The following is a 14,750-nucleotide window of genomic DNA, read 5'->3' on the forward strand; positions in this document are numbered from 1 at the left end:
AGTGGGGACAGGTTTGATTCGTATTTGCAATGACACATTACCAGTAGCCATCAGTGGCACACTGTCATCCTAGTTTTACTTCACTTGTTTGTTGGTAAAACTATTCATCTTTTCCGGGAGAAAGCAAGAAAGTCCATATTATTAACGCAAAATAAAATAAAAACTTCCTTAACTTTACTATTAAGCAGGAAAAAATGATGAAAGAGGAGAAAAATGCACACATAATGAGGAGGAAGAAAACCTATTATTAAAAACACTGAAGGCAAATTGAGAGGATACACAACTAACCATCACCGTGATAAGAAGCAAAAGTAAAAAATATCCCTTCTTAAATTATTATAATAAAATACAGAGACTTCCTGCCCTGTAAGTAATACACAGAGAGATATGGCTTCAGATCAACATTTTCTCCTACTTATGGCTTTTCTGAGGGCAAAGTTAACATCTTTGTTCCTCAAGCTATAGATTAAGGGGTTCAGCATGGAAACAACATTGGTATAAAAGACAGAAGAGATTTTTCTCTCATCCATAGACCCAGCGGAAGATGGGTTGAGATACATAAATGCACCTGATCCAAAGAACACAGAAACAGCAATTATGTGGGAACTACAAGTGCTGAAGGCTTTGGACCTGCCCTCCTTGGAGCTGATATGAAGAATGCTGGAGAGGATGAAACCATAAGAGATAAAGATGGTGACAGTGGGCACAATGATGTTGATGCCCACCACAATGAAAACCACCAGCTCATTGATGTAGGTGCTGGTGCAGGAGAGCTGGAGCAGAGGGAGGATGTCACAGAAGTAGTGATTGATGGTGTTTGCCTCACAGAAGGTCAGTCTCAGCATGCATCCAGTGTGGGCCATGGCCCCAGAGAAGGCCATCAGATAGGAACCAAGCATAAGGCTGAAGCACACTGTAGGGGACATGGCAAGGTGATACAGAAGTGGGTTACAGATAGCCACATAGCGATCATAGGCCATTGAGGTCAGCACATAACATTCAGAAATGGCAAAGAAACAGAAAAAGAAAAACTGGATCATGCATCCCTTGTAGGAGATAATATTTTTCTGTGATATGAAGTTCATCAGCATTTTGGGTATAAACACAGAAGAATAACAGAGGTCTATGAAGGACAAGTTAAAGAGAAAAAAGTACATGGGGGTGTGAAGGTGTGAGGTCAGCCCAATTAGCATTACCAAGCCCAAATTTCCTATCAGAGTGATCACATACATTATTAGAAACAGTAGAAACAGGGAAATTTGGAGATCTGGCTGGTCTGTCAACCCCACCAAAATGAATTCAGTCACCAAAGAGCCATTTCCAGGATTGATTCTTCTCCAAGAAAATCTGTGGACACAAGAGAAAAGGGTTGCATTAGAGGACAACACAGTTCCTCTCACAATATTTTCTCCCCCAACATGGGATATTGCTAGGATTATTTGAAACTAGCCCAACCTGAACCCACAGAATCTGACTTTACCACTGCCATGAAATTGAGTGGCACTGACTTCCTCTTGTCAGAGTCTTACTAAGATAAGATCACAAAGAGCCAACCCTACGCAAAGAGGACCAGTGCTGCCGTATGCAAGTAAGACTGCTGGAAATAACAAGGGGGAAGAGAAAAGGGTGGATCCCAACAGAATTGTCCTTCCCTCATTTCATCATTTCTTAATTCACTTGATTTCTTCCCTCACCAATGAAATTAGAGGCAGGCACCTCAGCAACCTGGTACCAGTGTCTAATATGACTCCAGTCAGAGGGTGAACCAAGAACATTGTTTCTACTCCAAGAGAAAAGCAACGGAACCTAGAAATAGCTACGTTACTGCCCCCAAGTCACAGAAAAAGTCATGAATCGAAAAAAGGGAGAATCCGATTTATAGAAACTATTGACCAAAACTTGTCATTCTCTGAGTCCCTTATGTCCCTGAACATTCTCAGCTCCTACCTTGAACAGATTCTTCCACCAGTTGCATTTGAGTGTCAGGGTGGAAAATAAAGTAGAATGTCTTAGATCCCTGAAATTCCACAGCAAAGCAATTAAGACATTAATATAAAGGGAATTGAGAAACTCACCCTTCTTATGCCTGAAAAATTTTGCATTATCTTATTGTTTCCTTACCCTTGTGTTTCTGGAAGGGCAATTTCAAGCTCTAAGGTCTCGTTTTCTCTAAGATACAATCCAGACATTATTTCCAACAGGTCTTGAAAATACTCCTGATATAGACATCATAATTTATGATTTTAATTTTGGTTTCTCTCAAGCAGCAGGTAAAAAAATCTTTAATAAAGATGTGTGATAATAATGTTATCACAGTTGTCACACCAGAAGATTTATTGTCAGTTTAATGAAACAATGCACTTTGTTATAAGCAGGATAGAAGCTTGCTCAGTCTGCTCCCCAAGGAACAGATTCTAAGAGTAATAGGGAAATAAAGGGATTGTATTTACACTCTGGACCATAATCTATTTTTAGTTCTTTAGGGACTCAGCGTTTTGCTCAAATTTTTCCTTTACTCTAGGGATTTTACATCCACCAAGGCAGAGCCAGAAATAAACTCTCATTTCTCAGTCAGCAAGATGGTGTAATAGGAAGCTCTCAATTCTCCTTCCCCCATGAACAAAGTAATTCTGCACAATTCATGGGCAGATTTCATTTGTGAGACTTCTAAACCTAGTTATAATATTCCTACACCCCACTGTAGCATAAAACCAGTCATACTGATTTTGATGGAACATTTGCATTATCTTTCTGCCATAATCCCCATTCCTGGCAGAGAACCATGCAACCAGGCAAAAGCTTTTCCATGGGAAGGGCATTGAGACACACCATGCATCCAGTGCCCAAACTTTTCTGCAGGTTATCCAGAGGACTGGCTCTTGTTTTGCCTGTGTCACAGCACTGACAGGACACAGGACAGGGCCTGCTCTGACAGCAGAGATCAGTGAGAACAGAAGGCAATATAGACTAGCATACAGCATAGGCACCCCCTCAGCTCAGACCAGAAATAAGACTTAAAAAAGAAAACCCTCCCAACTTCTTCCTAGTGAGGAAAAGAGATGGACTGCTTTTCCAAAAGTCCCACCTTTTCTGGGGCTATCCAGACAACACGCTACTTTCCAGGAAATCTACCCAGATTTGGTGGTTTTGTCTAATAATCTCCACGGCCCCTCCCCAAGGATCATCACAAACACTAGCAGCTTAAAAACTTCAGCTCTCAGCATTTCCCTAAGAAAGAAGTGAATCTGAAGTCCAATAATCCAGCGTATCTGGGGGCTACCTGATCAACTGGCTTCTCCCTTGCTTCTTTCACAGCACTGGCCAGATCTGTCGCACTCTGGACATCTGACAGCTACTGTGAACAAAGATAACTGGTTAATTCTACCAAACATTCAAAGAATTCACGCCAATCCTTCCCAAATTCTTCCAAGAAAAATGGAAGAGGAAGAAGCACTCCCAAATTTAATTTATGAGGGCAGCATTACCCTCATACCAAAGGCAGACAAAAACATCACAAGAAGTCATCTCCCTTTTTTTCTGTTCTGCTATTTTCTCACTTAATTTCTGTCAGGATTATCCATTCGTTATGGAGCGTGAGGAATTGAAATTCTCTAATAGCATATTGCTGTCTGTTCCTCCCTTCAGATATGGTTATGTTTGCTTTCCAAGTTCAGGTGCTTTAATGTTGGGTCCATATATATTTATAGATGTTACATCTTCTTGTTGAATAGAGTTTTTTATTATATATAATGACTTCTTTGACTTTTGTGACACTTTTTGACTAAAGTCTAATTTGTCAGATACAAGTACAGGCACCCCTGCTCTCTAGTTACTATTTAAGCAAAGTATCTTTCTCTACCCCTAAACTTTCGGCCTTTGTGTCTTTAAATTTAAAGTGAGTCTCTTGAAGGTAGCAAATAATTAAGACTTGCTTTTTTAAAATCCATCTAGCCACACTGTATCTTTTGATTTGGAAATTTAGTAATATGTGCATTAATTATTGATAAAACTAAAGATAAACTCCTTTTATTCTTCTCTTGTGTTTCTTTGAGATTTGATAATTTTTTTGTAGTGATGTGCTTTGATTTTTTAAATTTTTTATAATCTACTGTATATTTTACAGGGTTCTCATCAAACACTTTATAGTTAATGTAGTCTGTTTTAAGCCAATAACAACTTGAATTGCATGCATACTTGATTCTTTGCTATCCCCCAGACACAAACACTATGTTATTGACATGCGATTTTATTTCTTTCAATATTGTGTTTGCATGAAGAAATGTATGATTCTATGGCTATTCTTACTAGTTGTGTTTTCTATTTTATATAGTAGTGTTAAAAGTGATTTACATGCCATCATTAACATTTTACAATACTTTTTTTATATTTGTATTTAGCAATAAGATTTTCACTTTATCATTTTCTTTCAACTTGAAGAACATTTTGCACTGTTTTTGGCAGGTGTAGTGGTGACAAGCTCCCTCAGTTTTTGTTTGTCTGGAAGGTATCTCCCATTCATCATTAAAGGATAACTTCCCTGAGCAAGTCATTTTTGGTTAATATTTTCTTTGAATATATCATCCAGCTCTCTCTTAGCCTGAAAGGTTTCTATGAAGAAAATTGCCAATCGTTTTGTGGAGTTCTCCTTAGATGTGACAAGTGACTTTCTCTTGCTTTTTTGCAAAATTCTTTGCCTTTGATTTTTTAAATTTTAATTTCCAGGATACATATGCAAGATGCACAAGTTTGTTACATAGGTAAACGTGTGCCACAGTGATTTGCTGCACCTATCACCCATCACCTAGCTATTAAGCATTGCATCCATTAGCTATTTATCTAGATGTTCTCCTTTCCCTCCACCCCCTGACAGACCCAGTGTGTTTTTATCCACTCCCTGTGTTCACATGTTCGTCTTGTTCAGATCCCACTTACAGATGTAAACATGTGATGTTTGGTTTTCTGTTCCTGTGTTAGCTTGCTGAGAATAATGGCTTCCAGCTCCATCCATGTCTCTGCAGAAAACATGATGTCATTCCTTTTTATGACTGCATAGTATTCCATGGTTTATACTGGTGATGGAAATGTAAATTAGTTCAACCATTGTGGATGGTTAATTTTATCAAAGATTTAATGAACAGTGTACAACAATTACAGTGCTATACAGGACAGATACAAATTCAGATTGCAATGTGGTATCTAAAGCATCATTGATAATTACTTCCAAAGGGAAATCTTCTTTAATTGTCATTTGTTTCTTTGGGTCTTGGCCTAAATGTCATTTTGCTGGGCTCCTTTCTCTTTCTGATCCTGTTCTTGGAATTACAAGACATTGAAAACATCTCAATTTTTTTTAATGTTGTAGAAAAATTCAGCTCCCTAGTTGAAGCAATCATCTTCCAACTATCCGAGCCTCAAAGGCCAGATCTGTCCCAACAACAAGAATCATCCAGTTGTTTTTCTCAACAAAAACAAACAGCAGCCACTTGAAGAAAGATTGATGTATCATACAGAGAGAAAGCACATTCAGATTTTAAAATAGAAATATTATTTATACTTATATTTACTGAAATAAAAAATAATAAAATGAAGTAAACCAAAACTATAATAGAGAGAGTAGACTTGAAATTAGGAATAAATAATGTATTCTAGGCTTTTTTTATTTTAAAACTCTGTAAATTTAAGTAAATTATTAACCTCTCTGAGCATCAGTATCTCTCCATACAATAAATACATATTAACAATTGACTTTGTGCCATTTGGGTATACTAAGGTAAATAAGAAATATCTGCCAGAAGAGAGTATATGCATAGTGTGCAGCTGCAAATCAGATTATATTTGGTGGTCATTATGAAGCCTTTTATATCTGTGCCACTGGCTTTTAAAGGGAACATATTCCTGCCCAGTAGACAGTGTACAAGCAGAAGTAGAATGAAATGATCTGATTCAAGCTTCCAATGGGATATTATGAGTAGAAAATAAGAAACCCCACACCAGTGAAGTAAATTCTCATTTGTACCCTGAAAATACATGTATCTATTATGTACCAATACAATAATAACATTTTTAAAAAGAAACCCTATACCCAATGAGTGGCACAATGTCACCCTACTTCTACTTTACCTGATTTTTTGCATAACAATTCATCTTTCACCAGAAAACAAAAAGAAGTCCATAATGAAAAATGAAAACACAGAAATAAATTTCTTCCCTACTGTTATCCCTAAACCAAAAACATGGTGAAAGATGGTAAAAAAGATTTAAGAAAAATAGTGAAAATCATAAATAAAATAAGAAATTGACTCCAAAAAAATTATGAACAATTTAAGTTGAAAGAAGACTCAAATTTTTTTACCATGGTAAAAAAGAATAGGACAAGAAGACTGCTAGTATAGTATTATAATTAAATAACAGAATATCCGTGTCTTGGAACTATATACACAGAGACATACTGGTACTTATCAAAGTTTCCTAGTATTCAGGGCTTTTCTCAGGGCAAATTTAACATCTTTGTTCCTCAGGCTATAGATTAAGGGGTTCAACATGGGAACCACATTGGTATAAAAAACGGAAGATAATTTTCTCTTATCCATGGACCCAGCAGAAGATGGGTTGAGATACATAAATGCACCTGATCCAAAGAACACAGAAACAGAAATTATGTGGGAACTACAAGTGCTGAAGGCTTTGGACCTGCCCTCCTTGGAGCTGATATGAAGAATGCTGGAAAGGATGAAACCATAAGAGATAAAGATGGTGACAGTGGGCACAATGATGTTGATGCCCACCACAATGAAAACCACCAGCTCATTGATGTAGGTGCTGGTGCAGGAGAGCTGGAGCAGAGGGAGGATGTCACAGAAGTAGTGATTGATGGTGTTTGCCTCACAGAAGGTCAGTCTCAGCATGCATCCAGTGTGAGCCATGGCCCCAGAGAAGGCCATCAGATAGGAACCAAACATAAGGCTGAAGCACACTGTAGGGGACATGGCAAGGTGATACAGAAGTGGGTTACAGATAGCCACATAGCGATCATAGGCCATTGACATCAGCATATAACATTCAGAAATGACAAAAAAGCAATAAAAGAAAAGTTGGGTCATGCATCCCTTGTAGGAGATAATATTCTTCTCCAAAATAAAGTTCATCAGCATTTTGGGTGTAAACACAAAAGAATAACAGAGGTCTATGAAGGACAAGTTAAAGAGGAAAAGGTACATGGGGGTGTGAAGATGTGAGTTCAACCCAATTAGAGTTACCAAACCCAAATTTCCCAACAGAGTGACCACATAGATTACCAGAAACAGGAAGAACAGAGGGAATTGGAGATCTAGCTGATGTGTTAGTCCTGCCAGAATGAATTCAGTCACGAAAGAGCCATTTCCAGATGCCATTCTTCTTTAAGGGAATCTCTGGAAACAGAAAAAAAAAAAAGCTGCATTAACCCAGCTCCTTGCCCAATGGGTCTGCCTGACACTAGCCTAACCTGTACCCACAGAATCTGCCTTTACAGAACACCAGCAATTAACCCTAGAGAGTGAAGGCCAGTGCTGCCATATACAGAAACATGACTGCTGGAAATAACAAGGGATAAGGGAGCTGGGTGGATCAGGACAGAATCATTTTTTTCCCATCTCATCATTTCTTCATTCACCTGAGCCCTCCCCTCCCAAGTCAATTGGAGGCAGAGGCCTTAGCAACCAACATCGGCCTCTAATGAAATTGGTCTGGTGCAATGAAAAGCAGAACATTGTTTCCAATTCACTAATAAGGGACCGGAGTCTAGGAGAGGTTACATTACTCTCCCAGGTCACAGTGAAAAGGTTACAAATCTAGGACAGAGAGGGCTCTGTTCATGGAAAGGGAACTAACTCAGTAAATACTGCAATCCTTGAGCCTACTAGTGTCGCTGAACATTCTCTGCTCCCCCCTCAAACACATTCTCCAGTTTCACCTGAGTTTAAGGACTGCTCAAAATGAGGGGAAATGGTGTTTCTTAGATCCCTGGACTTCCATCTCAATAAAAAAGACAATGTAAATAGAATTCAGAAACTCACCATTCTTAGTCTGAAATACTTTGGTGCTTCCCTCACTTGCTTATTTCCCTGTGATCCTGGAAAAGTTATTTCAGGTGTCCAGGTTTTTGTTCCTTTGATTCTAAGGACATGCATTCCAGACTTAATTTCTTGTATGTCTTTTTTGTGATTATGATTTTGATTCCTCTCAAGCAGCAGAGAAAAATGAAGTCTTTATTATTAACTGTTTAGTCAGTTGGTAAGATACAGAAGATTTAATATGAGTTGAATGATATAATGTGCTTGGTTATAAACAGGGCAGAAGCTTACTCAGCCTCCTCCCCAGGGAACAGACTCTGGGTGTAATAGGAAATAAGGGAACCGTATTTACACCCTGCACCATGATCTGTCTTTACTTCCTTAGGGATTCAGTATTTTTACTCAAGTTTTCCCTTCAGTCTAGGGCTCGTACATACTTCAAAGCAAGACCAAAATGAACTCCACATCCCCACCTTGACCTCTGAAGGGAAATCATTGTTTTAGTTTTTTCTCTCTTTCTTCCCTCATATTAAACAGAAATTTCCCACAAGGTCTACTTCAAGCCCTCATGTTTTTTGTGTAAAATTTTTGAAGAACTGCAGTAACTCACTTCAGGTATTGTCTCTCCTAGGACATTACTGAAATAACATTTAATGGCTTACTTCACTTCTAAAGAAGGTTTTTACTTTTTCAGGTTTATAATTTCTGAAATAGGGATACTAATAATAATATCTCTCATTCATAATGTACAATTAAATGAAATAAGTACAATGGTAAAACAGCCTCTAGCACATGATAGTCAGTAAATGTCAACTATCATTATTTGTGTTCTCATAACTTCTGGCAGAGTCTCCATCAGGACTTTTCCCCTTTAATTTTTGTTTTCCCCTAAAAACCGCAAGTTTTGTAAAGACAAAGATCACTTCAGATTTGTTTACTGCTTTGCTCCCAGTACTAAGTACAGAGAAGAGTACATAGCAGCACCTCCTTTAAAAATTATTAAAATTGTGTTATCTGGCTGAAAGTCTTCAGAACCAAATTTGCACAGTTCTCATATGCCTAGAATCTACAAACACAGTGACCTCCATACCTTTCTCTCAGCCACCTCACCAGTTTAGACACTCCTTAGGTTTTAACTGAACTGTACTACTGAGTTGTAGTAGCTTCTAACTGTTATTCTAGCATTTTCCCACATAATTCCTCCTATTTAGCCACCTACTCTGTTGCTAAAATAAGCTCTGGAAGTGCAGCTCTGCCCTCCCTAGTTTTAGAACTTCCAAAGGCTCTCCATTACCCACTGGACAATGAAGATATATAATAAAAATTTAGGTTTCAAAACCGTTATTCAGTCACAGTTAAAATCAGCAAATAAATTGAGTCAGACAGACTATAGCTGATGAGAAGCCACAAAAAAGCTATCCTGATTGATTGAAGTGTTTTGAGCACACTGGGTATCGTATAATTTCTCTTCTTTCTCAATAAATATGGGAAAAAGAATATTGGACGATGTTTATGTTTTAGAGTCTGTAAGAATGTACAATAAAAAACAAAAAACACTAGTCAGGTGAGATTATATTTAAAATTTAAGTTTAAATATAGGCTCTCCTTCTCATCATAATAAATTATAGTTTTTTCTTCCATGTTTACCTAAAACAATTAAGAATATAACCCCAGATCTTCATCTGTAAAAAGGGTATGTTTTATTTACTAAGAAATGTAACTTTCAACTCATGTTACCCATTAGAAAAAAATTAGCTTCAAATTACAAAATCTGTTTAAAATAGGAGCTTATTTTGTTCACACAACAATAAACCTAGAGGTAGAATGTCCCAGTCTTGATTCAGCAACTAAACCCTCTCATCAAAGACCCAGCCTTATCCATTCCTCTGTCCTCAGTCCACTGACATTCCTCAGGGTTTTCATTTTATGTTCACAAAACAGCTGTTATTGCTCCAAGAATCACCTGTATCCAAGAAGAAAGTAGGAAAACAATGCAAAATAACTCTCCTCACATTAAGTCTTCTCCAGAAGCCTAAAGATGACTTCCCTCTATGCCTTATCAGTCAGAAATATGCCACACAGCCAACCTCCTTGCAAGGAGAACTGCCAAATGATTATCTCTTATTTTCAGCCACTCTCATGAGAGAAATTTTCTGGCATTAGAGAGAAGGGAAGGAACAATGTCTACTATAGGGCAGGACACCAACACCTTCTACTTCAGTCAAAAAGCTTGTGAAAGATGTTTGTAATAGGAAATAGTGTTTATTCAATTTAACTATAGAGTTTACTTGTTATCCGTTAAGTGATTACTCTTTGAAGCTTTAAATCAAATCAGCTGCCCTAGCATATTCAAACAATTATAAAAACATATATATGTGAAACATATATATGCATTAAGTCCATATTTATACACACAGTCCTTATGTAATGTAATTAAAAAGAAAATGATGATATATTTATAGAGGGTTCTTTTATTAGCGAAAAGTCACAGACTTTCAATGCATATGATAAATTTGTTGATAAAATAAGGAAATACAGTGTTTTCAGTATTTACCATATTAATGTAAATTATTTAAAACCCAAAATACACTTATGATTAAATCAGAATTGTGATTATTTTATTTTTATTAGATAACATTTTCAAATAAAATATCTTCATAATTATCAATAAAAATTTGTGCATGCTTCTGGAAAGTAATGTTTTCTATCAGGTTTTGTGAATAAAACAGCCACTTGTAATTACTGTATGAGAATTCTTAATAATTATAACCAACAAATATTTACAATCACCACGAACAACAAATTTGAATGTAAAAGTAAGTGACAGAATTTAAAATTGTTTTGAAAAAAAAAATCAGCCAAATATTTAAAATTGAAATCCCGTTCAAATAATGCAAATGGTCTTTTCTTTCATTGACAAATTTTATTTTGAATCAGTTTGGAACAAACTTCACTTTTTTGCTTAATATATTTCCAAATAACAAAGATGCCCTAATTTGTAGAAAACTTGTGCATTTTTAGACTAGTCATGCTAGCTTAGATGGTACTAACAGAATAATCGGCTGGAAATGAGCAGAATTATCTGATCTGGGAACATAGAGATTAGACCATATACAGCAGCACTTAAGGTTGGGCACTACATTCCTTGGGCACCTGAAAACCCCCTCGGCAACCCCTGGGCCTCTTGTTCACAATGGGCTCTGTCCTCCTCTGCACGTGACAGCTGTAGCTGGTGTCCAGGGGGTGAAGCATCTCTTTGGTTGGGCTTTTAAAATGGAGCAATGGGTGCTATCTTGTCTCACTCTTCTTGCTTCTGCCAAAGTTGTGGTGTGAGGTCACATCAGACCTCTTTACTCTTGACCACCCAGGGGCCCTTCCCAGGATAAATCTGCCAGAGAAACCAGACTCAAACTCCCAAACTGAGTATCCTAGGCTCAGTACCTTAACCTCTAACCCCTTTGCCATTCTACCTGCTATGCAGTAGTTAGAAAGCTCTGTCCCAATCTATATTCACAAAGGAGAAAGAATGAGACCTTTGGAGAGAAGTACCTCAAAATCTTTTCATTAATAAGTCAGCCTTGGTGCTATGTCAAATCCAGGACCTGAAAACATTTCACTTCTTTTGGGTGATGAAGTGAATGTGGTTAGTAAATAGGCACCATTTCATGAGCCTCAAAATATAAAGTTTCTAACATTTCTAACTTAACGTTTTTCCTGTAGGTTAAACCTTGGGATATTGCCCTTTTAAGTTAATGAAACATAATCTGTGTTTAAAATATATATAATTAATATAATTAACCTTTTATATAAAATGAAAGATTGTATATGCCTTTAACATATGTTAGCATGTTTTTCCAGTTTGAATTACATGTATGGAGAAACTATGGTACAACAAATAAGAAAGAAGTATTTGACAATATCTGCATCTTTACCAATTCACACATACAAAACTTGTAAGCATTCAATAATTTTAAAATAAACTTATGCATTCTTAAGTTATTTTATATCTAATTTTCTTATTACATTAATTTTTAAAGATAATAGGCTTTAATTTAAACTCTAGTTTTACATATTATTAGATGTGGTTTTAATTAAAAAGTGAAATCACTTACATTTTGCCAAGTCAACACAAGAAATTCAAATATAAAATAAGCCTGTTGACTTCACAGAACTAACTCAAGCTATTTGCTGATTCATTTTCCAGAGAGAGTGCCGGTGACTGCAATAAGCACAGTACTCAAATCACAGTACTCATATCTATTCTGTGCCTTCAATTTGCATTTTACTTTTTTGTTAAGTAGTGGGTGATTGTAGACATGAATTTTATACACCTATTTCTATGTTATTATTAAAACGTGAACTTCTAAAATATGTGCTTTAGAGCAAAACAAAACAGTTTTAAGGTTTCTCTTTAACCAGGCACTGTAATTAATCTAGGCAAAAGAAAGATAGAAGCAAATACAAACATTCAGATTCTGCTTCATGAATAAAAGTTTTAAACAAAATTAAGAAAGTGAGATAAATATCATAATGAACATAAAAACTTGACCCTTCACTCTAACACCAATAATTTTAAGCATATTAAAGTAAAGTACTTAGCCAGCAATATCATATTCTAAGGCTATTCTCACAAAATGTTTTAGAATGTTTCAGAAATTATGGTATCTTTGTATAAACTTAAAAATTACAGTGATAATTAATCAAGTTTCTGCTTATGATATATCCGTTGAGGGGCATCTTCCCTTGAGTTCATTCAAAGTAGTAATGATACAGGATTTTTCTCAGCCACTTTGCCAACTGGGAACCTCCATGGCCTGCAACACTTGCAACCCCCCTCAAGGGCCTCCTCACTCAGCCCAAGGCCTGCTGCTGGAGGCACCCCACCCACTTGGCCTGCCTGTCTTATAGATTGTACTTGCATTAAGTATTTCCTGAGCTCTTGTCCCATGTCCAAGAAGAATAAGGTTACACTGACAATTCAAAGGGTAAAGATGAGCAGAGAAGAATTTTATTAAGTGACAGAACAGCTCTCAGCGGAGAGGGGATGGGAGGTGGTCCCTCATCCCTGCATTCTGGTGATTTCTCTTCCAGTGTGACTGGATCCAGGGCTTCTCATGGACACAGAATGGGGATTGCATGCTGATTGGTTTGTGAGTATGCAAAAATGATTAAAGCAAAGACATCACTCATAGGTGGGCAGAAGACAATGTAGAAAATCAATTGGGAAAGGGTAGGTAAATGTGAAATGGGTGAAGTGTGGGAATCAATCAGAGGAAAGTGCACCAAATAGAAAGACAGGTTCTCAATACAGTTTACGGATTTCACTTGTAGCTTGAGTTTCAAGCTTTAAACTGTCTTTGGCTTGAAGGTAGGGTTTCACCAGGGACCTGCCCCATCTGGCTAGGCACTTCTGCCTCCTGCTGCTATCAGTAATAGGCAATAGACAGTTTAACTTCTGTGTAGAGCCTGATTTTTTATTCTTTTTGTTATGAGTAACTATTTTTGTTTCTAAATGTAGGCATAATATCTAAGAGGCCTGTACAGTACATATACTGCTATGGAAATTGTGACATGCCTTATCAGAAAGGTTTGACCCAAACTCCTCAGCCTCACTATTCAGAAAATTATCACTATTAAAAGATATGAATGAAACGTATCTTTGGAGTTCACCCTGTTTACCCTACCTTAAAATAAAAGCAGAGGCAAGTACATTTTTCTAGTTGGGGATCAAAGCCTTGAAAAAAGTCTCTGAGCTACAGGCATTTTGGCCGAGAGCACCATCATTCCCATACAACCCCCACCTTCCAAGTCATACTGAAATAACTCCCCAGAAGTCCTCTTTCTTCCCAGAATTCTTCTTTCTTTCAATTTATTCCTGGGATGAATAACGGTTTTGAAAATCAGGCTCTGCATCATTAACTGTGTGACCTCCAGCCAGTCACGTATCATTTCCTCATCTAGAAAACAGGATAAGGAGACCTAAATGTAAAGGGATTTGTTAAAATGCAGCACACAGCATGGGCCTCAGATTTCATTTTTAATTCTTAGAGAAAAAAAGAAGTCAAATTTACATATTGAAAGAATAAATCTCAATCTCAATCAGGCAAATTCGTGCCATATAATTTTGTTTGATTTTTAAAAAGAAGTATTGAATCTCTTTTTCCAAATAAGAACCCCTGTTACACAGCCAGGTAGATAGAGAATCTTGACACTCATTATGCATGGCACTTTCTTCTTCTGGCAAGAATATCATTGTGAAACTTTTAATCACAATCCACAGACATTATGGACATGGACAAGGTGGTAACAATGTCAATCCTATTACAACAAAATATAAGTAGACCAATGTATTGTCATTATTGGTAGGACTTGAAAATTGTGGATAGAGTGGTAAGCCTAATCCATCTGTCAACATCTGTAAGAACAGAACCTTGGTCCAATAAGATATGCAGGTCCATTACAGATGTGAGGCTAGAAATCCAGAGTAAGAAGCACTCTTAAAAGAACCCTGAAAAATTCTGGAGATTTTTACAACTTTACCTTGTCCACAATTTTTATCACCCTTTCTCTCTTTTAATGTAGTTATAAATAATAAAACTAATGAAACAGGAAAGAGCTCTATGTAATCGTTTCAGAAAAGCAAGAAAGAAATGAACTTGTCAGACAGTATCCAACTCTCTGGCATACCTCCGATGAGGA

General features: G+C 36.9%; 2 protein-coding genes across 2 annotated transcripts; both read right to left on the bottom strand.

Annotated features, from left to right (window-relative positions):
* Positions 1-152: 152 nt before the first annotated feature.
* LOC100399839 (olfactory receptor 8B3-like) lies at positions 153-1,318 on the bottom strand. Its single transcript, XM_009007139.5, has one exon. It carries the CDS (start codon positions 1,230-1,232, stop codon positions 399-401), a length of 834 nt encoding a protein of 277 aa, XP_009005387.2. The 5' UTR covers positions 1,233-1,318; the 3' UTR covers positions 153-398.
* Positions 1,319-6,312: 4,994 nt separating this feature from the next.
* Positions 6,313-7,404, bottom strand: LOC100395716 (olfactory receptor 8B3-like). The gene has a single exon (XM_002754539.5). It carries the CDS (start codon positions 7,389-7,391, stop codon positions 6,459-6,461), a length of 933 nt encoding a protein of 310 aa, XP_002754585.1. The 5' UTR covers positions 7,392-7,404; the 3' UTR covers positions 6,313-6,458.
* Between the last annotated feature and the right edge of the window lie 7,346 nt (positions 7,405-14,750).

Source organism: Callithrix jacchus, chromosome 10 (genome assembly GCF_049354715.1).
Source record: "Callithrix jacchus isolate 240 chromosome 10, calJac240_pri, whole genome shotgun sequence".
NCBI lineage: Eukaryota > Metazoa > Chordata > Mammalia > Primates > Cebidae > Callithrix > Callithrix jacchus.